Consider the following 23,816-nt stretch of genomic DNA (forward strand, 5'->3'; position numbering starts at 1 on the left):
GAAAGATAGAGAAGCATAAAAGAAAATGATTTCAATTTAAAGATCCCCTCCAGAAATGTTTGAAACATATAAAATACTTTCTTTTGAATAATGTCTGTCTTATACTGAAACTCTGCACAGTGAAACTCAACCATCCAAGTGAAGTAACAAGTAAAATGCATTTTTGAATGGAGGGAGATTTTAAATAGTGTTTATATGTTACAGTTTTTGTGGATGTAAGGGCTGGGACTAAATTAAGGTACTAATTATTCAAACACACACAGGCACACTACCACATACAATGTCAGTGTATCCATTGCTAGCTATCTTACAGCTAACATCTATAAAGTCAGTACATTGGCCATTTGGTGTGAATTAACACAAACTGTCCAGCTGTAAAATTTGCACAAATGGCACAAGGCAAAAATTTGCTTTGCCGTCTGTCTGAACACACCTCAACAGTGGGGGGAAAATTTCTAAATGTGGAAGACGAACCAAGTAAGGGATAATGCTCGACAAGGTAACCATTATCAGGAATGAAGTTTTTCATAAGCCATAACTCAGTTTCACTGGTAACACCTGAGGGTTTGACTAATACCTGGAACAATCATTACTATCCTATAAGGTTCTTATGCAATGGAATGTTGTTCATTAGCTTAGTTTATTAATATGTTGCAATAAATTGTAAACGGAAGCTTTGACTGCGTCCCTGCTGCTATGGTTACTCATTTTAGCCAGTGAATTCATTTAGAACGGTGAACAGACAGTTTCACTGGAACTACTTAGTAGGTGTCCATTATCAGAAATTAACGGACACCCTGCAGGCAATCAGAATCAAGTATTCACCCAGACCATGGTCAAAGTTTTACTATTTCACACCAATTGTGATTCTACTAAAATTAATTGCTTACCTTAGTGCACTAGGATCCATGATGGCAGGGGTTCCTGTAGGTGGTGGGCGAATTAGCTTGTCCTCCATGCCTCCAACAGCCATGGGCATCTTCCCTACCACAGAAGCCTGAGCTCCAGCAGTAGTAACAGCAACACGATCCTAAAGGAAGTAAAAACAGCAAATAGACGTAAATGCACCATTCCTTTTATTTGTAATACTTTGTCATTTAACTTGCACTGATCATCAGAGAGATCGAACAGCATTTGTACAGTGTGAGCAATACATTACATTCATTTGGATTTTGACCAGTTTTTGTTATCTGAAAAGGTGGGTTTTTAGCCTGCAGTGGAAGATGGGCATGATTTCATTCCTCTTCTGTGGAGCCTGAGATGAGAAACTACAGGGTTCTCTGAGTGATGGGACGGTAGAGGAGCACAACAGAACAGAATGGTGCAACTGTAACTTTAATTAAGTCGTTCAGTTTCTTTTTCATCAACTCTTCAGCACATACCTGCTGGGATTTTACACTGGCCATACAAAGACATCTTCCTAATTGCTACATCACACTGTTGTCAAGATGTTGCATTTGTGAGGTTTATGTCATATCACTCAATCTGCCTCATTCACCAATATGTGCATAGAAATGTTCTTACTTGGCGCACAAAATAAGTGTGCATGCAAAATTACCATCAGATTCATGACATGTGCACATCGGCCAACTTTGTTCTTACCACCGTGCGTATGTTAATGAATCAGAATCATTCTAAATTGACAGGCCTGTTATTAGTAATTAGCATACTACCACACCCCCATTTCTCTATATAAGGAAAGCTCTGTTGGAGCAGTGCAGCAGTGGAGAGAGCTGTCATGCATTGTAAAGAGGGCCGTGATGATAAAAATGTACAAAAACTTCACCGCTCAGAAGTAGAAGCCAGAAAAGGCAGATTTGGCAGGTAAATATGTCATTAGTACAACCGTTTGGAACCTGATTGTGAACACAGCCTGTATACCTGTTGCACAACTGCGTCCATAACAAAATAAAAAGTTGGTAAATGTGTAGATCTGTTGAATTGATCTAAATAAATCTCTACTGCTGCGCCGGGTGCACATCATGTTTCATCTCTGTCCACAACAGACCATGATGTAGTGAAAGCAGAGCACCCTTCCCTATGCCACTACTGAACTGTCTGTGAGGACACTGAACAGGCTGCTGGTTAACCAGCTACATATATTATGGCCAAATCTGATGGGGGAAATTAATCGCTGTCACATTGAAATATGGAAATTCCGATATATAAGCTACTGTCATCTAAAAGTGGGAACAGGACAATTTTAATATATTAATAATTTCATTACATTTATAATGATTATTTATGGATTACAATATCTTAGCCTCTAATTTTACAATTACTAAAGTAAGTGTATTATTAGCAATTTCACACTTTTAAATGTTGCATATTTAGGCCCAATCATTCTTTAAATAATTGTTGTTGTAATGTACAGTTTATATTGAATAAATATTGACTATATCATTTTTTAAGACTGTAGGATGTTCATGATTTGTGCATATGCATGGTCTACGGCAGTTCTAAATTTATTCACAGAGAAAGAACAAATTCAGGTAAGCACATATTGATGAACCTCAGGTTTGTGCTTAAAACATTCCTACACACAATTTAAGCACAGATTTGTGCGTACACACTGTTTGTGAATGAGGCCCAATGTGTGTACCTGTGGATAAGGTGGTGGTGCTCTGTGGGTCTTGTCTTGTTGAAAGGCACCCATCTCTCCTCCAGACCAGCCAGGGGACGCGCTGCCAGCAGCAGCAGCAGCCGCCTCCTTTTCTTGTCTAATGGAGTTTCTTTGCATTTGTTGTCTGATTAAGAATTCCCTTAGTTTCTGGCGCTAAAGAACACAAAAGATATTGATTAGCAAAACATCTAGAAGTTGCATAGAATGATTGTCCCTTGGCTAATACTTTGATACCTGTCTGTGCTTCTCCAGCTCAGAGGGGCTAAGGCCCACTAATGCAGGGTCCTGCACTGCTGAAATGTCAGGCATTTCTTGAGTGCCCGGCAAAGCTGGCTGATGAGGTGTTTCTGGAGGGCGGACAGCTGGTAGTTCTTGAGATCCAGAAGGAGGTGGCCCCTTAGAGCTGAAGCTGTCTGCCCCTGTAGTCTGTTGAGTTTGTGGGTGTGGTTGCTGTAGCTGACCCTGGACCATCTGACTCTGCTGTTGGGTTATCTGAAAGCCTCCCGTGCTGGGGCTGCGGCTGAAAGGAGGAGGTGCTGACAGTTTACCAGAGAGAGGATCCCCTATGGAACTGTTGGTGGGATGGGGTGGAGGTGGCTGGTTAGGATGAGGTGAGCCTTTGTAACTTGTATTTCCCTCTGGGGCAACAGAAATGGGACGAGGTGGTTTGTGGATAAAAGGGTCTCTAGATTGTGGTCTTGAAGGTGGCTGAGAACAATTGTCTGGAGACTGGAAACGAGGGGTGGCAGGAGACTGGACAGAGTAAGCATCATTGGAGAGGCCACCAGGAGTGTGGGGAGACTGAGAGCTGCCCTGGGACTGTGGGCTGGAGGGGACTCTAGGGCACAGTTCCTGTTGAGCTACAGGGTGTCTCTGGGGCCCAAGAGAACAATTATCACCTGACTGCGGTCTTGGAGTTAATGGTGACTGAGTGTGAGGGTCAGAGAAAGAGTGAGAGGGAGACTGCCTGTAGCCATCAGAGTGGTGGCTAGGGGAAGCTCCAGGATGAAGTGTCCCACCCTCCCCTTGGTGCATTCGTGGTGTCATAGGTGCCTTGAATAAACCATCCCCAGAGTCCAGCATCCCAGCAGGGGAGCCAGTGGCTAAGTCAGGTCTTCCAACTGCAGAGGAGCGAGGAGAAGGTGCACTCATATCAGCCCTGTACTGCCCTGTGCTCGCAGGTGAGGACGCCACTGCCGAGGGTGATGGGGATGAACCATATTCTGGCCGTCCCATCCCTTGCTGGGTTCTGAAAGGTTCTCCATAGTGGGAATTGTGGGGTGGCGAGAAGATAGGCGACTCCCCAAGCCCAGCACCTCTTGAATGAGGACTTTCTGGAGGTCCTAGGGACTCCTGAGAGCCTTGCTGTGATTGCGGTAAATGACCCTGTTGCTGCTGCAGCTGTGATCTGAAGTAGGGGTCAACCTGCTGAGCCCGTCTAGGGGTTCCAGGAGTTCCTGGTTGCATGTCAAAGGGGCCAAGACTGGCTGGCCGTCCCTGAGGAGGACCCTGTGGGCCGGAAGCGGAATAACCTGAGGAAGAGGCCTGTAAGGGGCTGGCCCCAGCATAGGAGTAGGGTGTGGTTGGGTGGGAGTGAGAATGGGGTGACTGAGGAGGAAGCTTAGCCAAGGGATCTGTCCGGATTTCAGCTGACCCCGGGGTCTTAACAGGTCCATCTGAGAAAAAGACAGAGGATGATCCTGAATCTGGAGGGAAGGGAAATGGGCTTCCTGCAGAGCTGGGCTGGGAAGAGATGGACGTAGAGCCTGAAGGTGGAGGGATCTGGAGGTGTAAACTGGGCCGTTCTCCCTTCACACGCCCTGGCTCCGTCTTGACTGGCCTGCACACCTGACTCTCTGCCTGCTGTGAGAAGAGGGGAGTACAGAGGAAACATGAACAGCCGTGCAGGACTCTAATTTGGTACCTTTCATTCAGCTTGACAATACAAAACTCACCTTCTGTGCCTTGTTGATCCTCTGAGCTGCTCGGTTATCTTTGGCCTTTTGCTACAGAAAGAAATTAGATATTAAGATAAAAATGTAGAGAAACTGAAAAGTATTTTATCTGTAACAAAAAGTAATCATAGTTTTGTTCAATGGCAAAAACATCATACATTGTGTAGGCTGAACCTGGATAATCCTAATGCCCAATTTCTCATTGGAGTTCTAAATAAGCAGTACCCACCAGTGATGATGTCAATGTAACAGACATTTCAAATTTGAGTTGAGTTTGAGTCAGTTTTCTGTATTTATCCATTTATCCCTTGAGGCTTTCCACATAGAGGTAAAAGTAGTAGTACCATAAGCCTCTAGGGAGAATATGACCAAACACAGAAAAAACCAAAAGTACCTGCCGTCACTGACTACATTTTAGGAAATTGTGTTACAAAAGAACTGCAGGAAAGTGTGAAGTTAATATAAATCCATCTTTGGAAGACTTACAAAAAAAAAAAAGAGAGAACCTACCAGATATGGAACCTTGTCAGCAGCTGACACCTTCCTCCAGATCTTCATGATTTGCTTACAGCGACTAGCCCAGTCTGACAGGGGAAACATGAAACAGCTGCTAAATATCCAACCGTGATATAAACCTATACTTTGAAAAAGCATGACTGTTTGTTCTAATAATAGGTTGGACATGTTCGTATAGTAATTCTTCCACACTCACCTGGGTAGTCCTGTTTGAGGGTGGGAAAGTTGGTATTGGCATAAAGCACAGGGGAAATGGTTGAGAGTTCTCCCAGCTCCTCATCTTTCTCCCAGCGCTGGAGACTGCGCTGGTTGTATGACAACCCATCACCCTCGGTCTCAGTGGGGGTTGGTGGAGAGGAAGGAGTTGCTGGAGTTGAGGGAGTAGCCCAGGGGCTCTCCTCACCCCCATCTGGACTGAACAGCCCTCCTCGGTCCCTGTAAACCATGTGATAGGGTACTGTCTTAACAAAGGGCTTACACGTGTCAATGTCAGGAACAACAGTCCATTTTAATTCAGAAACATTCAAAGAAAATTCTATATTAGTCCTACCGCATGTCAAAGAACGGTGACTGAGAGAGGCCAGGAAAGGCATCCATCATTCCAGCTGAGGGCAGAGACCCTGCAAGAGATTTTCCATGTAAGAATCCCAAGCTGAACTTCACTTGAATCTCACTTGCATACTTAGTCCTTACAAAATCCTCAACCATACAACAAACAGAGTTTTGAACTTCAAAAAGGTTTTCATATGATCTACAAGCATCCCCTTCTACACACCTGAGAGGAGAGCTCTCTGTGGCAAAGTGCTACGATTGAGTTCTCCCTTACTGCCCTCCAAGATGGGCTTCATGCCCCCCAAAGAGGAGCCGTCTGACACTCCCAGAACCTTTCGGAAGAACTGCTCAGAGTCCTGACTCTCCACCCCTTGTGGAAGACCTTCCATGGAAGGACAACAGCATGTAAGGCAGAACATCAGATATTAAATCTTTCCCTAACTTAATGTTGCAAACTGTATGCCAAAGTATCCTCTCAGGGGGATTACCTTCACTTTTTTCTGCATCAGAGTCGTGAAGATCAGTTGATACCTGGTCCTTGAGTGATGAGGATGGTGCAGAAACTCCTAAAAAAAAAAGTAGTTTGAATCCAACCTGTAATTACCTAAATGCCATTACAACAAACCAGTTGCATCAGTTTCCATACAGACACTCACCTGCACCTTCTCCCTGAGCCTGGGGGGCCTCACCCCCTTCTTGCTTGACAGGAAAATTGTCTTCCACCACACAATCCTTGGCCTCAGCTAGTGAGAGAAGCACAAAGGTTACACACAATGTATTCCCCTTTTCCACACCCAGTATAACATATTATTTGCAAAGTTTTCATAATTCACAGATCAAGTTAGTGTTCTTACTCTCTGGGGAAGTAGTTTTGACCCCTGACGGTGCTGGTAATGAAGGTCGGACTAGGCATGTGCCTGGCCTCTGCCCAGGGGGTATCATCACAGCTTTCTTACTCAAGTCTATAAGTGTCTTTCCAAAGAAAGCCTCCTGCATGTGAATTACAAACATTTAAGATATGGACATTATATCACTTGATACCAGAAATTTCAAAACCATTTAAAGCATAGACTGCATAGAGAGACCACAAACCTGGAGATAAGCTGGAAACATGTCCTCAAGTTTGCTCTTCTTCCGGCCCCGACGTTTCTTGGCCTGTTCCTCACCTTCCACTGGTTTGGGATCCATAATGTTATCAATATCAGGGTGAGGTCCTATGGACATGAAACCATGAAATTTTGTTTCCTTAATTCATAATATTCACAAAAAAAAAATAGGGCCACGCTGCCACTGGTGAAGGATGATGACTGGGCATTCAGACAGAAAACAGCCTTGCCTTAAAAAATGCAAAGGGCTCTTTTGGTGGGGGCATGTTGCTACCAGCACAAGTTCAGACAACTTCAACTCTTTTGCAGAATGACCCAGCATTTTTTTGCCTGATCCCTTTGCATTGGCACCCCCACTGTGTCAACAGAGTAGCCTCACTAAATTGAATGAGGGGGATGATTTTTCACACAAGGCTAATGTCAGTAGGGACGTGATGATTAGCTGCCAAACCACAGGGATACGTTGCTTTTTCACCGTGGTAAGAAAAAATCCATACCGTCACACCCCTAAATGTCGATCTCAAAACCTTAGGGCCTTAGAGTTGAGAGACCATAAGCAGAAGGTCCCATATTCTATAGCTGTAATTATGGGTGTGACAGTACACAAAATTCATATTTCAGTATTTACCTCGGTTTTGGGGTCACAATTTGATGTTTTTGGTACAGCAGAAACAAAAAAAGGTAGAAAATAACATTTTGGTCTTTTATTTTGAAACATTTAAACATCCAAGAATGGCTCATTTTTCATAGCAATTAATGAAACAGTTTACTTTTGCTGCAGTGAAAAAGGAAAACAACATTTCTGTTTCTTTCAAGGATTCAGGACACCTGCTGCCAGCTCTTTTAAGCTTATTTATGGTCAACTATATGATCTACTATATATAAAGTAGTTGAAACTAGCTCCACCTCCAGCAGCTACAACAGTAACATGCTGGTTACAAACGGATGCTTCTGTATTATTAATCTAATGATGTCATATATGATAATATATCAGTCAGAGGGATCAAACCACTACTTTTACTTTCATACTTTTTAACTACATTTTTCTCTCAGAACTGGTTCTTATGACGCTGGGAGCAGGGAAACATCTAAAATATGCAAGGTAACGGTGCCCCAGGACCAGGATTGACAAACATTGCCCTAAAGCACTGAGCCCCCTCCCCACTTAGGAACCACTACTTTCTGTGATGAAAAATATGAGAATTATGGAATAACTTTATTGTAACATTGAAATATTGGATGAAATTAATAGTCAGTGTTGTCACTAACCTTCCTCAATGGTTCTCTCTATTGGATGTCCATCTAACGTAGTCTCTCCAGCCAGCTGGGCAAAAAATTCTTTCTTCATTCGTGTGTGACACTTCCTTTGTCGCACCATGAAGCCTCCAATTCCTATTGCAATTTATTAACAAAATATTCATAAATTATTTACAAGTACTTTGGGCTTTTCTGAGTTATTTCGTGAAATTGTGGGAGCTTACCAGGCCTGTAGGGTTTCCGCTTTCTTTTTTTGCCGTCATCTGTCTCCTCTGCTCCCCCTTTGAGACCCTCGCAGTCAGCCATGCCTTCGGCGCCTCCCTCTGCACCCATATCCCTCTCAACACCACCTTCTCTGTCAGGGCTCCCAGGGTTCTCCATCTTAGAGTCACAGTCCATGGGCTCCCCACAGCCTAGATATACAAGATAACATTGAGTTTGCATAAATTGTTGCATAAAAGGCCAAAACACTCCTAAAAACTGTTCATACACCAAATGGGTGAGCGAACAGTGTGCCAACCTTTTCCGTCATCTCCTTCTCCTTCAACCTCCCTCAGGTCCATTCCATCAGAACCTCCTTCACAACACAAGTTGCCAAGACGGGAGCGACGCTGCCGTCTCTTATGCAGGGGAGACATGGAGATGCTGCGAAGCAGGGACATTCCTGATTCTGTCAGCCATACACCCTCCAACCGGTAGAACTGGGGCTCTGTAAAGTGACAATTGCAAATTCTAAGTGACCTACAATCAAACAAACAAAAGATAACAATGCAGAATGTGCTTATGATAAAAACTAAGAAAAAGCAAAATTCACTAACCTGGCTCTTTGATCTTTATTGAAGCCATAATGGCTGACTCTACTACTGTGAACAATGGCAAAAAGCAAGTGGAAAAAGCAAAGAAAATAATGTCATCAGTACGTACAAGAATGACCATGAATATTTTTGTAACCATAGTCTTCATGTCTTCAGTTTTAAAATAGTGTCACCCTGAGACTTACCCACAGGTTTTGGAACATATGGGGTGCAGGATGTGCATGCAAAGCCCTCATCAGAAGCTTGTTCCACCTCATCCTCTGTGTACAGACTCTCACAGACAGCATGCACCCATCTGCACAGGCACACAGAAATGCATTGATTCGCGTACTTTTCATAACAAATCACACAGCAAATCAAAGATCTTATGGAATAATTCATGATATGAAAAATACATAAATAATCCATTCCCCGCTAGTCTTCATTAGTTGCAGTCTAATGAATTCCTCAGTTTCTGTGTCTGGATTTGTGCATATGTAGTTCTAATGAGCAGCACCCACCGATCGCAGTGCTGACACTGCAGCAGCAGCTCCTCCTCCATGAAGTTCTCTCTGCATACTGGACAGGTGACGAGGCTGGCACAGGGGCCACAGTGGGTGTAGTTGTTCTGCCACTCACAGTGGAAACCCGGTGAGTTGGAACCACATTGTACGCAGCACACACACCTACACAGAAGAAGTGAAGCACACTGTAACAATTCTACAGCTAATATGCAAGATTAAAAAAATACAGATGCCGATTTGAGTGGTGTAACATCTTTTTGTTGCTACAGAAGCAAGAGGCAGAGAGATAGGCCTCTGAATTGCCAATGCAAGGCTGGGGCATGAGTGTTTTACATAATATGCAAATGTACATGTATTCATTTCCATTTGACCCCATTCAAAGTTACAAGGCTGAACGAAGCTTTGTGCTCCTTGAGTTTATCTTTTTTTTTTTTTACCATTTGCACTTCCAACCACCCTTGGGTACGGTGTGCAGGGGCGGGTCCAAGCAGTAGGTGTGATAGCTGACATCACAGTCATCACACAGCAGCAGACGGGAAGGGTCAGAAGCCTTTCCACACACCTCGCACACAATACATTCCAAACAGCGCCAGCCCTTCCGGAGCATCGTCTTGGTGATCTACAAAAGAAATCAGTTTGGATTTACCTGGATTAACAAAGTACAGAGATGAAAAAAAAAAAAAAAAGATCAAAGGATAACACTGTGCTTACTTTGCTGTTCACACAGTAAGGATGGTAACACTGCGCGCACTGAGCACAAGCCAGTAACTGCCCCTCCATACCCTTTCCAAAACTGCCACACACAACACACATATCCTGAAAACAGAGAGAACGTGAGAAGGAAAAATAAAACAGAGGAAACATAGAGTGCGTTTGCATTGTATTTAAGAGTGACAACTGTGGTTCTTGGTACAAGAAACGCCACAGGAAAACTGAAAATGTCAAACTACAACAAGAGCTATACCTGGAGCAGGACAAATTTATCAGTGTTTGAGAAAAGAACCACTGTGTTCTGCATGGTGTCATCTTCCTCATCATCTTCCTCCTTATTTATTCCAGTGTCTGTAGTCATGCTTAGCTGTGGACAAGGGAACGAACGACATAGCAAAAATATGTAATCAAATGACAAATGGTAATTATGACCACATAAAAGTGAAAGAATTACATGCCATCTGAATGATATATAAAGTACATCTCACCAAGAAGGCATCAATGCAGGAGGCCATGGCTTTGAGGCGTGACCTCCCACCACGCCCTCTCCCTCCACCACCCCCTCGAGGTCTACGCTTCCCAGGGAAACTATTGCTTCTCCCCTACAAGCAGAGGAAAAAAACATTTTAATGTAAAGTCACATTGTGACAACGTGACATCAACATCTTAAAAGCAAAAACAAGAGTTGAACTAAAATGTCGGCTGTTGAAACATAATCACTCAAACATGTACATTTGTACATTGTGACCTCACCTGTTTGACCCGTGAGCGGCCTGGGGATCCTCTGCGTTTCACCTTCTCTCTGTCGCTTCTGAGGGGTTCGAAGGGAAGCGAGTCATCAGTCTCAGTGAGCAGGTTATCTGTGTGTGAGCGGCCAGTAGGTATAAGGCCGAACTCCATGGAGAGCTGAGGATCGGGTTCTCCAGGAGAGCCCAGAAAGCCACTGCTGCTCTCATCTCCATGGCTCATAATGGACATCTCGTCCAGCAGCAATTCTGGCTTAACCTCTCGCTCAAGCAGTTCCTGCTTTATGTCCACAATATGCCCTTCTCCTCTCAAGTTCTCATCATCCTCTTCTTCCTCCTCCTCTTCAGAGTGAGGTAGTAGCCTCCCCTCCATGTCCACAGCAGAGAGGGCCTCTTGTGTGTCTACTGATAAAGACAGAGGAGACTGGGGGTCCTGGCATGGACTTCTCTCCTGCTGATCAGACATGGGTAGATGCTCTGTTATGACCACAGAGGCAGAAGAAGCTGGTAACTTTGGTGGAGTCTTACTGAATGGTTCTGTCATAGGCACACCGTCAGATCCACTCTTTAATAACTCTGGTGATACTTCTTGTTCCACTGAGGGAGTGGCCTCCTGCTTCTCCACCTCCATATTTTCAGGGTCCTGCTCTGACACTGGTGTTGGTTCTGCTGTAGGCTTGTTAGACTGTGTCTCTGCTATGGAGTCCTGGGATGGGGCAGCTCGGGTCACCTGGCTGACTGCCTCTTCTGCTCTCTCTTCGTCAGCAGGTAGACAAGAGGCTCCCTGTTCTGTTGTTGCACATTCTACATCTGAGAATAAGGAATGCATGGTTATTAGTGTTATCATTTACAAATCTATCATTAGTTACGGCACACCGTCATACAAATGATAAAGTACTTCTTTGTGTTCATATTCAAATATGCATGTCCACAGTGGGTTCTGAGTTTACCTTTAGACTCAAGTGGAGCAGCGGGTACCTCAGAAGTTGATTCTTCTTTTGCTACCTGTGGCTCCTCCTCCATGGTTGTGTCCCCAGTGTCTGTTGTCTCAACAACTGCAGCCTCCACCCCTGAAGCCAAAAGAAATTAACTTACAAAGGCACTCCTCAGACATAAACAAGACACTGTTTTACTAGTCCAATAAAATTCATAACTAGCATATCTTGTAAGTCTTGTTTTATGTTGTGTCTGACTCAGACTTACCCAACTCCATGGGTGTTTCTTTGTCAACCTTGGCTTCAGCCTGACCCATCACTGATGTGCCTCTCTGTCTTGATGTTACCTCAGATAAGTCTTTCTGCTCTTCTGTCATCATATCTGCATCAGTTTGGATTGTCATCTCCACCAAATGCACATGTCCTTCAGTCTCCTCAGATGCTTCTCTGGTTTGTGTCTCTGCTGTGTATGCTTGAGTGGCAGGCTGCTGCTCATGATCCTCTTTGCAAAGCAGGCAAATGCACTTGGCTTCTGGAAGCTCCCCCGGTAAAGCACACTCACTGTGCACCCACCTAAAACAGTAAAAGAAATCATCAAGATGGAATATTTTATGACAACATGAGCGTCAAGCCCACATATGACAACAACTTCCAATGAATGCTATTGCGTTTGCACACTGAATTAACCTGTGGCACATGCTGCAGCACTGCAGAGCGACAGATGGGTTGGCAGCTCTGCTGCACACGCCACACATAGAGCTGCGGTGATGCTGGCAGCCCTCACACACGGCGTAGTTGTCAAACCACTGGGCCAGACCTGGCAGCACCAGTCCACGGACACCACACTCCGTACATACACGACACCTCTGGCAAAATACAGGTAATGGGGAGAAAGCGTAAACGAAATGATCAAGGCACAACATGAAGCTACCTCTCTTTTAAGTAAAAACATGTTATGATTGTCTGACAGTCTCCAAAAAGTAAGTGAACGTGTTTTCACAGTAAGTTTCCAGGGTAAGGGGATCTCTTTGTACGGACGTAAATGTCAAATGTGACTTACTCTGCATTTCCATGGGTCTGAGGGAAGAGAATCCATGGCTGGCTGGAGACAGAAGGTGTGATAGCCCTTATCACAGGCATCACATACCAACATTTTTGAGTCTTCTCCTGGTTGTCTATGAAATTGAAGAATCAAGACATTATTCTCAAAAATGGGAAACAAAGCTTGAGTAAAATAGGACAAATGTCTTTAAGACTAGGTCAAAACCTAGTAAAGGGCTGGAATGTGTATGAAATGTTTGACGATATATGCTTAGATTTGTTTGTTTACATGTAATATAAGATGGCAACATCTTCAAGAATTTCATTTTATAAATGTAAAATTTGGCTAAAATAATAAGCAAATTGACATAAAATTAAAAAATGAGACATTGTTCGTTGTTGGAGAAATTATAATTGTTGAATATACTAATTGTGTTCTTTAAATAAAATTTTCTTACCAAAATATATTTTAAGCTCCGACTGAAAATCAGCCCAAAACATTGTCACATGTACACACTTAATGAATACAAAAAGAGCATTTATCTTCTATATTAGGAATAAATGTGATAAGCAACATGAAAGCATTTAATGCCAATTAACTGTGCTTTAATTACAGTTCTGTGCTCATTTTGGGAGACAGGCACACTATATTTCACTATAAAATCTTCATATGAATACAGAAGCCATTCACCGATAAATAGCTGTTTTACAAGCAAAATGTTGTTAAACCAATTTTCAAAAAATAATGATTTGCTTCTGTTTGTGATAATGACATTATTCCATAAAAAAAACATCTGTGAGGAGAATAGTTGTGCTTATATAGAAGGGACCAACACATAAGAAAGTTGAAGAGTTTGATAAGAAGTTTACCGACAGCTTAAGGGCACATTAATAACCTACTTTTTTTTTAAACGGAAAGATTGGGATAATATTCTACATACTTTTAGAAATCATTTGATCCAGTTAATTTTGATAATATGGTTGAATGGAAAAAAGTCCAAAACATTAAGACCTCCCACTGTTAGAGACATAGACAGAACCTCCTTTCTTTACCTTGTGTGGCTTATTTTTCCAAATGAAGTAAAAAAGCCTGTCTAAACAAGAGGTTGAATGTTTGGTAATATCAAAGGAGGAAAAGACATAAGAGGCTCTTGTTTTTGTATAATGGGCTGCTCAAGCGGCCCACATAACAACCAGCCCTGGCTCCTGATGACCAGTCCGACTCTGCCCCAGGAAGACGACGAACATTGACCGGCTGGTCATCTCAGGAGTCGGGCTGCTGGCAGCTGAGATGACCGGCTGGCACTCGGCCAGCAGCTGCTCACATCTTCAAAAACGTCTGCGTTATTTGGATAAACTGACCACATAATGGGAATCTAAATGGTTACTTTCTCGTCTGAAAAAATATTAAAACTTAATGAAGTGACATATAAACAATCCTACAGCGAAATTTACAACAGCTTTTGACCTGGCTCCACCACTGCAGCCATTTGGTGTGAAATGCATCCTGGTATACTTCTGTGTACCAAGCTTCAGCAAACCAATGGTGTAACTTCATCACTCAACTACTCACTTAGTCAGTCATGGACAATTGCGCTTATAGGGCTGGCTCCGCTGTTGCGGTCCAGCCAAAAAAGAAATGCAAATGTCATGCAAAATGTTAAGCACTCTAAATCTCTTGCGTAGGGTGCAGTTTAACTCACAACGGTGAACTCACCTGCAAGTCTGGCACACTTTACACTCTGGGCACTGCCATCCTGCCCGCTGAATGGGCGTGGCACCAATCTCCAGGCAGGCGGCATGATAATGTTGGCCACAACCCGTACAGAACAGCAAGTCTGTGAGCTCCCCCGCTGAGTCACACACTGCACACCAAGCCTCTTCACCCGCTTTAAAAAAATAAAAATAAAATCACATTAGGATGGTTTTTGTTCTTTTTAGTTCAACTTGAAAGTCAATAGGGAAAAGCTAGATGGCTAGTAGACACTTTTTAAAAAAGTTGCCTATTGTATTGCTAAGCAAAGTGGAGCATTGTCTACATTTGAAAACATTTAAACTTTTTAGAGACGAAAGATATTCCTTTGATTGCTATTTTCTAACTTTCAAGCAATGCAGACAGCTGATATTTTATGACAACAAAGAGAATAAAAATGTTCAAGGCCTTGGCAGAACAGCCCAAAGCTGATCAGTATGGAGCAGTCCTGGTTGTCTTACAGGAATTTTCAGTATGAGTTACAGCTTTGGACAATGCTGTTTGTTGACAATGACAGTTGATCATTATCTATGTAATGTTTAATTAAGAATAAAAAGTAAAGCATTACACTGTGAGCATGCCCTGAATAATAACATTGTTGAGTTAAAGAACATTGTGATCAAACAAAAACAAAAAGGGGGGACTTGGGTGTGTGCAGCCAAAATCAAGTCTGAAGAACGCATAGCTGAAATGTCTGTGCATTTTTTCACCCTGTGCTCAAGTTTGACAGAGAAAACTAAATAAAAAGGAACAATCTAACTGATTGCTTTGATTTAAAGTAAGTAATAACATCAAAATTTTGATGAAGATGCCTGGTTTTCTTACCCAACTCCTCTGCCTTGTCTATGTGCTCTGGACAGAGGAGGACCAACTGTTTCATGGACTGGAAAGATCCACTTGCTGCCGCGCAGGGGAAGTGGTAGAACCGTGAGCAGCCCTCAGCATGGCATTGAATGGTTGCACCCAGCCTTTTGCAGTGTTCGCAAAGCTGAAACAAACCAATGGTTACAAGTAAGATTGTGTGAAGGAAGCCCCTGTTAATCCCTATATTCTCATTTGATACCATCTAATCCACATTTATAGACAGGGCACTTACCCGCTGTGTCCCTGAGATAACAGCCTTATCCACGTTCTCCAGCTCCTCATTCTCCATCCGCTTCACTCCCTCTGACCACACCGCACACCAATGATGAACCCAACAACCCCCTGTTCATTATAAAGCCCAAATCAGTAACATCTCTGACCAAATTTCAATTATACATCCCTGCGCTATATTTCTAGTAGATGAAGCCTTGAATATAATTCATTTGTAGAAGTAATTACATAATGTACATTAATAGAATATAATGTTATAATGTTTTGAGGTTAACCTGAGTCGTCAAAGAGCGCCGCCAGACAGGGAGAGTCAGAAAATCCAATGGAAGACAGGTCATCATTCCCGGGCTGTGGCAGTGGGGAAGCTGATGGCTTGAGGGTCGGCCGTTCATAAGTTGGCCCAAAGTGTCTCAGTTCCCGCTGTCCATGCAGGCTGCGCTCCACGCAGTTACAAAGCGCGCATGCTCGAACACTCTCTCTGTATAGTCACAAACAATCGTTTAAGACAAGCAAATATTCAGTTTTAGATGTTGCCAACAATGAGCAGCTTCTTGGAAGAAAGACTGCAGCAGTGTGAATGAAGGACTTACACAGGTGTGCTGGAAGAGGCTGCAGTAACACCAGACACGTCTTCAGCAGCAGGAAGGGCTTTAGACTCCCCCTCAGAGGAGACAAGCTGCTTTGTAGGGGCATTGTCATCAGCTAAAAATAAGAAAGAGAAAATATTTATAGAAGAAAAATAAAACGTTGCATTTTAAAAACAACTAATGAAGGAAAAAATGAAGAATTGACTCAAAGGCTTTCACAAAACACATATTGACTTATCTGTCATGGGGATATAACATTCAAATGAATTCAGTTCTCCTGTCATCGCCTCTAATAATTTACATTTACAAATCTCTGTTGTGGTGAAACTGAAAGTCTGATTTTGTTCTCATCCGTGTGCGTTTCTCTTCAAAATCTGAGAGAATGAAGACCTTTTTGTTTACATCAAAGCACAAGCACACTGTGATAACTTCAGCTCATAATGGATGAAGTTTGGAGATGAAGAAGATTCAAACACATTACCTGTTGGTTCAGAGTCACTTTCTTCGCAGTTTGATTTCTGCTCGTCCATCCCCCGTGCTGATTTTGACCTCCTTGACAGAGATCTACAATTTAAAAACATAAATAGAATCAACTTGTGAATGTTAATCAGAAGATGTATATTGCAAGAAAATCTTTCATAGCATGCAAACACTCTGTGGACATTTTGTTGGGTCACTCAGGCTATAACGTGAACATTAGGCCTGTTATCACCGCATAAGTAATGGATTGCAGAGAATATATTTGATAATATTTTTAAAAAACACTAAATACACCTGCAACATACATTAGATTTAGGCTTGTTCACATAAAAAAATAACAGATAACAAGTGTGCAGGTCTCAATTAGCAAAACAGAAAATGTTTATTAACCAACATATGTTAATCAATATAATTAAAGAAACCCTTTAAAAATGCATCTTCCTTTGCCACACCACAGTTCGCACTGACCTCCCTACCCATCCAAAAGCACTTTTTACATGTAAGGACCTACAACCTACAATGCAAACAATTACATAGAAATGTTATGTCCTGTCTTTAGCCGATTTCATTGTGTTAATCTGACTAACGTTAGCACTAATGCAACCGAGCTTTCTCGCAACTAATGAAAATAGCGCGAGGGTTACAGAAACAAGATCGATCGGAAACCGCTTTAACATTTCAAATACTCATTTACCCAACAATGCATAATCCAAACCGGTGAAACTGCTGCGGGAAAAGGCACAAAATATGAAAGATAAAATTGTGTTTTCCTAAATAAAACAACCATAAATCGGGATACACAAAGAAAACACAACTTCCGTATGCAGAACTTCCTGTTGCAGCGGTGCTCCTTTCGTGCAGAACCTTTGTCGCTCACATCATAGTTCCGCTGTGAGATTCACGCCATTGACAAAAATATTGTAAAACAAACTATGCAGAACTAGACGGGCTCACCATTCTTTCATCCACACAACTAATAATAGGATGCCATATCGTGTTTCTGACGTTTAAATGCCATTAACAGACGAATACATTGAAAGGGGCCGATCGGCTTAGGAGTTCGCATGCTGGTGTATTTTACTTATGGTGTATGGCAGCTTCAGCAATATTTGCTCATATGATCCTTAATCTCCCCCAAAAAATAGACAACCAAGAGAACAATCTGTGATATGATGCTGTACGCCCTGATCTAAAGGGTTCAAAAGAAAAGAAATGTGAGTGTGGCTTCGAAATTGTTTGATCCAGCCGAGAGTCTCGCAGTGTTTCATCAGTTTCAACACAAACAAAAAAAAAGGTTTTCAACTGAGACTGAGAAAATCATCCCGTGAGCTACTGTTATCACACTCACATTCACACACACAAACATAATGTTCCTTTTTTTATTCCTACTAAGGCAGATGTGTCGTTTTTCTGGTGTTTTTTTAATGCAGAGGAGCAGAAATGATCTTAATCTAAGATCGGAGTCTACTGAATTATAACGTAAAACCAATAACAATGTAGATTATATGCATCTCTGACGAAATTATTTGAGTGTTTTGAAGCTTGAGCAGATTGTAACATTACAGTCAAAACTGCCCAAATAAAATTCAAGATATATGCACTTCGACCTAATCTACACACAAGATGTAATAAACGCTGTTTATCAAATAGCAAACATGCTATTAACAGCAGAATGTAATATATCTTATGGACAACATGTATCTCCTTTTGTAACGTTACATGTTCGTAATAAACGTATTATGTGACAACAGTGAACACGCACCCTCTTTTCGATAAAGTGACTAACCAGCCCTACAAAAACCAAACTGGTGTTATATACAGTTATCTAACGAACAAACTAATTACGCGTTGTCTCTAAAATTAAGTTGTCCACAGCAAAAAGTGATGACATGACGGCCAAGTTAACGTTAACGTCTTAACGTCCTGGCTAGCTAAGTTAACGTTACAAGGGTTAACGTTACAAATTAACTTTCACCGTATTTGTTCTCATTTTGTAATGTTGACCAACACCTGCTACTATTTGTTGCTATGCCAAGGGGAAAAGCTATTGAGATTTTATAGTTGAATAATTGCAACGCTAAGCACTATTTCTCAATGTAAACACCGACTTCAAAAGGGTTGGTTGTATTCCAGCAACTAGACTTATCCAGTCACACTGGCGACAGTTTGATACGGAAAAGGTAACAACTATCGATGGTGACGTAGCAGCAAAGTGTCCCGAAGAGGTACAACTACGAGAAATACATCAAATGTCATGCACAGGAACACATACTTGTAAAAATGTCAACCGGTTACTCTGTGGGAAAGACCTCTGACAGAGCAACCGTACAGCACTATTCAACCTGAAGTTAGCACTCAGGTAACATGGCTAGTCCTCCAGCAAATAGACAGATCCATCTGTGGAAGCTAACAGCTACATATTACCGACAGCGGAGCTAACGTTACCCGGTCTAAGGTCAGGGTTGGTGTGTCTCTGGGTATGTCTGTTGCAAGAAGTTCAAAGAAGCCACAATTAAAAAGAGCTCACCTCACAAAAACAATATCGTCTCCTCATACATCAGCAAAATCCAAACAGCCACACAGCTTCCCAAAACGCTGATGGTCGCTTCATTTTATGTACCGGACTAACGCTGCGGCGAGCCGGCTGGAGGGAGAGTGGGGGAAGTGCACGTCGGCGGAAGGCAGGCTGTGCGGTGCTACTAGCTAGCTCTTCGACTAGATGGATAATGCTACGGTTAGCAAGCTAACCAGCAACTTGAGCTTTGTGTCGAGTGGTCGTACACTACCGGGGGGACTACTACACACCGAGACAAGTCTTCAACCGGTCCCGAAAAGTGTTTCCCAGCTTCATGCAGTGAACCCAAAAACTACCTATCCGGGCTGGCTTCTTAACACCAGCTAGCTCTTCTACTCTGTGCTGGAATCTCGCAAGTTTGCACAAAATAGTGCATCCGAAAATCACAGCCCTAAACTTTTCTCACACGCCAGTACGTGTGTAATTTTTTTCTTTAAGTTTTAGTCGACTGCAGACATTCATCTACCTAAATTTGCAGCACAACTTTGCATGGGTACCCTTGTATGGGTCACTAGCATCTGTTCACTTCGCTGAACTGCGTTGCGTCTGCACACGGCTGTTCCGCCAAGCGGCTAGCAGTGCTAGCTAATAACAACTACGTCAAAAAATAATACATGCAAAAATTGTTATGTTATTACTCATTATTGGTATATTGTGTTACAGCATGAGAACAGTCATTAAAAGCTGTGCAAGGCTGGTCTTTTAACGCATAGCACGGGGTTTTAATGAGGAGAGCGCGGACCACTTGGAATATGGTGGATATTAGCGTTAGATATTAGGTCATTAGATTTTCGGATCCAGGGAAGCCATTTTTCATTAGATTGTTATGATTGTAAAACCAAAGCTACTTTGACATGCCTACGGATTCATGCATATGTTGTGTTCAATGATGTGACTGAATTCGTTTAGGTGCATTGTTCTTGGCGCTGATTATAACTAATGTGTATGGTGGCTAATTTCTTAATCTTTATCTGTCTCTTCTATACTGTTTTGCATTGCGCATTAGGCTGGAGAGACTGAGAACGACTGAGAAGTGTAATCGATGACTTGATTTTTGCCGTGTAGTGAAATAATTTTCCGCCAGTTTTTTTTAGCAGGTTCACTGATGATGACTTAAATGAGCCAGTCCATTTGGAGATGGTTTATGGTCTCATTGTTTTGCCTTTCCTGGATAATTACCATAAGTGATATTTGTATGTATTTGTATTGTATTTGTAAGTGACATGGGGATAAATATTTAAAATAACATGACTGCATTGAATTTAAATAATGCTATACTGTGTTAAAAAGGCTGATAATATACCCTATCAACCCTCCACTAGACAAGTAGGCTGCACCTTTCTACCCTTTTATCCTCTGACACTGAATCAGCTGACAGATCTGTGCGTTTCCATTTAAAAAAAATATGAATAATTATTTGCTAATGCAATGCAGAGTTAAATCTGGTTTTCGATTTGAGTAATCATAATGTATGCTGTGGGTGAACATAACACAGATCGTGTGGGGGATGGGATTGGGAGGTAGGTCTTTCTTATCATTTGGTTGCCTTATCACTTAAAGAAAATCACAGTGGCATGGATGACCTAGGACATGGGTTCAAGAAAGTTGTTTTGAGAACTCATCACTTCCTTTACTATTTTGAGTTGAACTCTCACTGAAAATGCCGCTCAGTTGTCATGTTAAAATCCTAATATACCTTCGAACCAGCCTAATATACCTTCCAATTGCTATGCAGATAAGGGCAGACATAAATGTGAGAAACACGTGTTTGGTTTTTTTTAAAAAGTGTGTCCCAGCCCAAGTTCTTGCAATACTTTCATATGTGTTTACTCTTCTAAAGTCAAGACCCATTCCTTCACATGCATTTCATGGGCCACACTGCGAACAAGAAGTCTGACAGTACATGCAGTAAAAGCTTGGATGTCACTGGAATGATCCTGTGAACTAACAGAAAATTAGGTTGGGTAACCGTCTGTAAAATAGAGGGAAGGTCACAGGTTTAATCCACATCAGTGACTGTATATCTCCCGTCATGCCCCAGAACAAAATACTGAACTGTTACAGGTAAGTAGCTTACTGAGGTTATAACTCAACACTTACAAGTAACTGCAGAGTGGAGCATCTGCTAAATGTCTCAAATGTAAAGGTAATGTTAGTGATTACAGATGACCGCCTGACAGCTCGTGTGTTCTGCAGGCAATGAACAAGCACCTGCTGCGGCGGTTGATCTGCAGCTGATCCTGCACTGAAACTCATGTAGTAATGCATGTGTGCAGAGGCCTCTATGTACTTCATGCATTTTTACAAGAATTATTTTTTAACACGATGAGTACACGTGTATCCTCAAGACCCTTGCAACTAGATGAATGAAACAAACATATTTATCGGTATCTTTTATAGTTTTAAGTTTAATTTTCTTTCACCATGGTGTGGATGAGATCAGCATTTTTTTCCCCCATAATTATCACTAGATCCTATTTGCACACATAGTAAGTTATGGAAGTTGACAAGAGGTCTTAAAGAAGCCAGATGTGAAAACAATGCTTTTTAGAACCATGACTGTTTAAAGTAGCAGCAACCTCTTAATGGGCATTTGACAGAATAGTTAGTGGTTTAATTTATAGGAAAGTTATATAGTTGTTGATAATTATTCACTGGTTAAATCAGACCAAAAAGAATTGACTGATAAGATGTTAAATCAATTGAAAACTTTTCTTACAAAGACAGTTGCCACTGAAGGCCTATGTTTCAATTTCACATGGACTCAAATGCTCCACTATCAGCAATACCCAACTGGTCCAGGTGTGTCTAAAAAAAGTATTTGATATACAGCAGTTCATGACTTATTTTACAAACAGAAATATTTGTTAAGGGAATATGTGAGATTGTTAGGGCTTGAATGAGGGGTGTGCAGGCTTTCATTTTGAAAATAGGTTATTACTGGTCCCCCTGACAGGATTAGTTAACTCCCCATTCAGCTTTAGCAAGATTGGATTAGATTTTGGGGGGCTGAGACTAGTTGGAAGGTAGTGACTGATTGGCCAATGGATGTAAATAGAGGGTGGTATTAGGAGATCAGGCTTCTCCTATTGGCTAGTCAGCGGAGCCGGTGCTTTCCCATCTGCCTCCTGCATCTCAAGGATAATCCCCTAGAATACTGTACCTCCACAGATGTTTACAACAGAACATAAACTGGAAGAAGAGAATTCAATTTGGATTTTCCAAGTGCAATTTTTCACAGTTAAGTTTAAAGAGCACTGGAAAAAACACAGTAGGATAGTTTTACAGGATGCAGTTAGGTCTTTTTGTGGATTGTTTTCTTCATATCGTGTCTGTTTTGAGTCCAAAGTTTAGATATCATAGTGTTGTGTACTACATTCAAATATTTTTTGTATTTTCCATGCTATAAAAATGCATTCCTTGACAAAATTAATGTCTCATTGTACACAGATGGTTACCAATATACTACTGTATTATAATACAAATCAAGGTTTGTTGAATTCAAGTTTATTATTCAGCGTAGATATTACATGTATTAAGACATTAACAGGAAATTATATGAAATCAAATTCACAGGCAGGATACCAGTTCCTCCACAAGGGGGTGTATAACCCTAGACTACTTGTCCTGAATATAGCCGTACACATCATTATGAACCTTTGTCAAGTTGTTAGTAAAGTAGATGTTCAGTAGGATGTGGCAAACCACAGTCACAATTTACAGTACAGATGGGTACAAGTCAAGAGCGTAGATGGGGTTTGACAAAATACAAAGGGGTGTAACTAATGTACTGTACCACACCATCAACAGATCCAATACTTGTGACCCAAAGTTATCAATGAACACTAATAAAGCTGTCTCCTCTAAGCTTCTAAGAAACCTGATAACTCCTTTGAAGGAGCTAAGTGATAAAGGCTATAATAAAGTCAAGGTGGTGGCACAGTGTGGGGAATATTAAGTACATCTGGGCTTTTCATTAACCCGTCAGCCTGTTAGACTAGATTTCCACAGAGAGCCTGAATACTGTAACACACATAATGCTCAACTACGAGCCCTAGAAATCATATTTTGCATATTCCTCAGGTTCACCATGCAAAGTGACTCATTTTTGCTGAAGAAGCAAGTGATAAATCCGCGTAATCGGCAACATTTATCCCAGAGCTGAAGGAAAAACAGTGTCCCTTAATAAAATGACATTTTAATTTTTTTTTTTATGACATAACAAGTGAGAACGTACAATACAGTAGCAGAATTAATTATAATAAAATGAAACATTTATATATTATGATTCAGAAAGTACAAAAATAAAGATTCTATTGTGGTAAAATTCATTCCTATTCCCTTAGAATAATACATCTCTTACATATATATTTGAAATAATTAAAAACAAATAACATGATGTACAAATAGACTATGACACAGTCATTATAGCATGACCATTTTTATATGAACCTGCACAATTTGCCATCAAATTCAGTCTCTGATAAAATATCACTTAAGTATTAGCATGTATTGTATATCATTATGACAGATTATAACGCAAACAATGGTGACAAAAGCAAGCAA

The 23,816-nt window shown here is 41.6% G+C and overlaps 1 protein-coding gene across 5 annotated transcripts in view; it reads right to left on the minus strand.

Moving 5' to 3' along the window:
- The window catches only part of kmt2d (lysine (K)-specific methyltransferase 2D), a 36,555-nt gene extending 16,820 nt beyond the window's left edge, over positions 1–19,735 (minus strand). The window contains exons 1-34 of one of the 5 annotated variants that reach the window (XM_067592211.1): positions 19,717–19,735; positions 16,677–16,759; positions 16,199–16,310; positions 15,884–16,086; positions 15,610–15,719; positions 15,339–15,501; positions 14,478–14,649; positions 12,780–12,894; positions 12,407–12,585; positions 11,988–12,292; positions 11,735–11,854; positions 10,792–11,594; positions 10,527–10,640; positions 10,292–10,405; positions 10,039–10,143; positions 9,765–9,946; positions 9,325–9,489; positions 9,010–9,119; positions 8,828–8,872; positions 8,530–8,718; positions 8,234–8,422; positions 8,022–8,144; positions 6,739–6,860; positions 6,501–6,636; positions 6,303–6,389; positions 6,135–6,212; positions 5,870–6,028; positions 5,645–5,714; positions 5,291–5,529; positions 5,089–5,162; positions 4,579–4,629; positions 2,858–4,486; positions 2,603–2,776; positions 891–1,030 (exon numbers count right to left, since the gene is read on the minus strand). In XM_067592211.1, coding sequence (XP_067448312.1) covers positions 891–1,030; positions 2,603–2,776; positions 2,858–4,486; positions 4,579–4,629; positions 5,089–5,162; positions 5,291–5,529; positions 5,645–5,714; positions 5,870–6,028; positions 6,135–6,212; positions 6,303–6,389; positions 6,501–6,636; positions 6,739–6,860; positions 8,022–8,144; positions 8,234–8,422; positions 8,530–8,718; positions 8,828–8,872; positions 9,010–9,119; positions 9,325–9,489; positions 9,765–9,946; positions 10,039–10,143; positions 10,292–10,405; positions 10,527–10,640; positions 10,792–11,594; positions 11,735–11,854; positions 11,988–12,292; positions 12,407–12,585; positions 12,780–12,894; positions 14,478–14,649; positions 15,339–15,501; positions 15,610–15,719; positions 15,884–16,086; positions 16,199–16,310; positions 16,677–16,725 — 6,626 coding nt within the window. In that variant the 5' untranslated portion in view covers positions 16,726–16,759; positions 19,717–19,735. Of the gene's footprint in view, positions 1–890; positions 1,031–2,602; positions 2,777–2,857; positions 4,487–4,578; positions 4,630–5,088; positions 5,163–5,290; positions 5,530–5,644; positions 5,715–5,869; positions 6,029–6,134; positions 6,213–6,302; positions 6,390–6,500; positions 6,637–6,738; positions 6,861–8,021; positions 8,145–8,233; positions 8,423–8,529; positions 8,719–8,827; positions 8,873–9,009; positions 9,120–9,324; positions 9,490–9,764; positions 9,947–10,038; positions 10,144–10,291; positions 10,406–10,526; positions 10,641–10,791; positions 11,595–11,734; positions 11,855–11,987; positions 12,293–12,406; positions 12,586–12,779; positions 12,895–14,477; positions 14,650–15,338; positions 15,502–15,609; positions 15,720–15,883; positions 16,087–16,198; positions 16,311–16,676; positions 16,760–17,369; positions 17,512–19,202; positions 19,576–19,716 lie in introns of those variants that run through there. The other 4 variants (XM_067592214.1, XM_067592210.1, XM_067592213.1 and 1 more) reach the window with 4 other exon arrangements.
- Positions 19,736–23,816: the final 4,081 nt, after the last annotated feature.

The sequence above is a fragment of the Thunnus thynnus genome, chromosome 6 (genome assembly GCF_963924715.1).
Source record: "Thunnus thynnus chromosome 6, fThuThy2.1, whole genome shotgun sequence".
Lineage (NCBI taxonomy): Eukaryota > Metazoa > Chordata > Actinopteri > Scombriformes > Scombridae > Thunnus > Thunnus thynnus.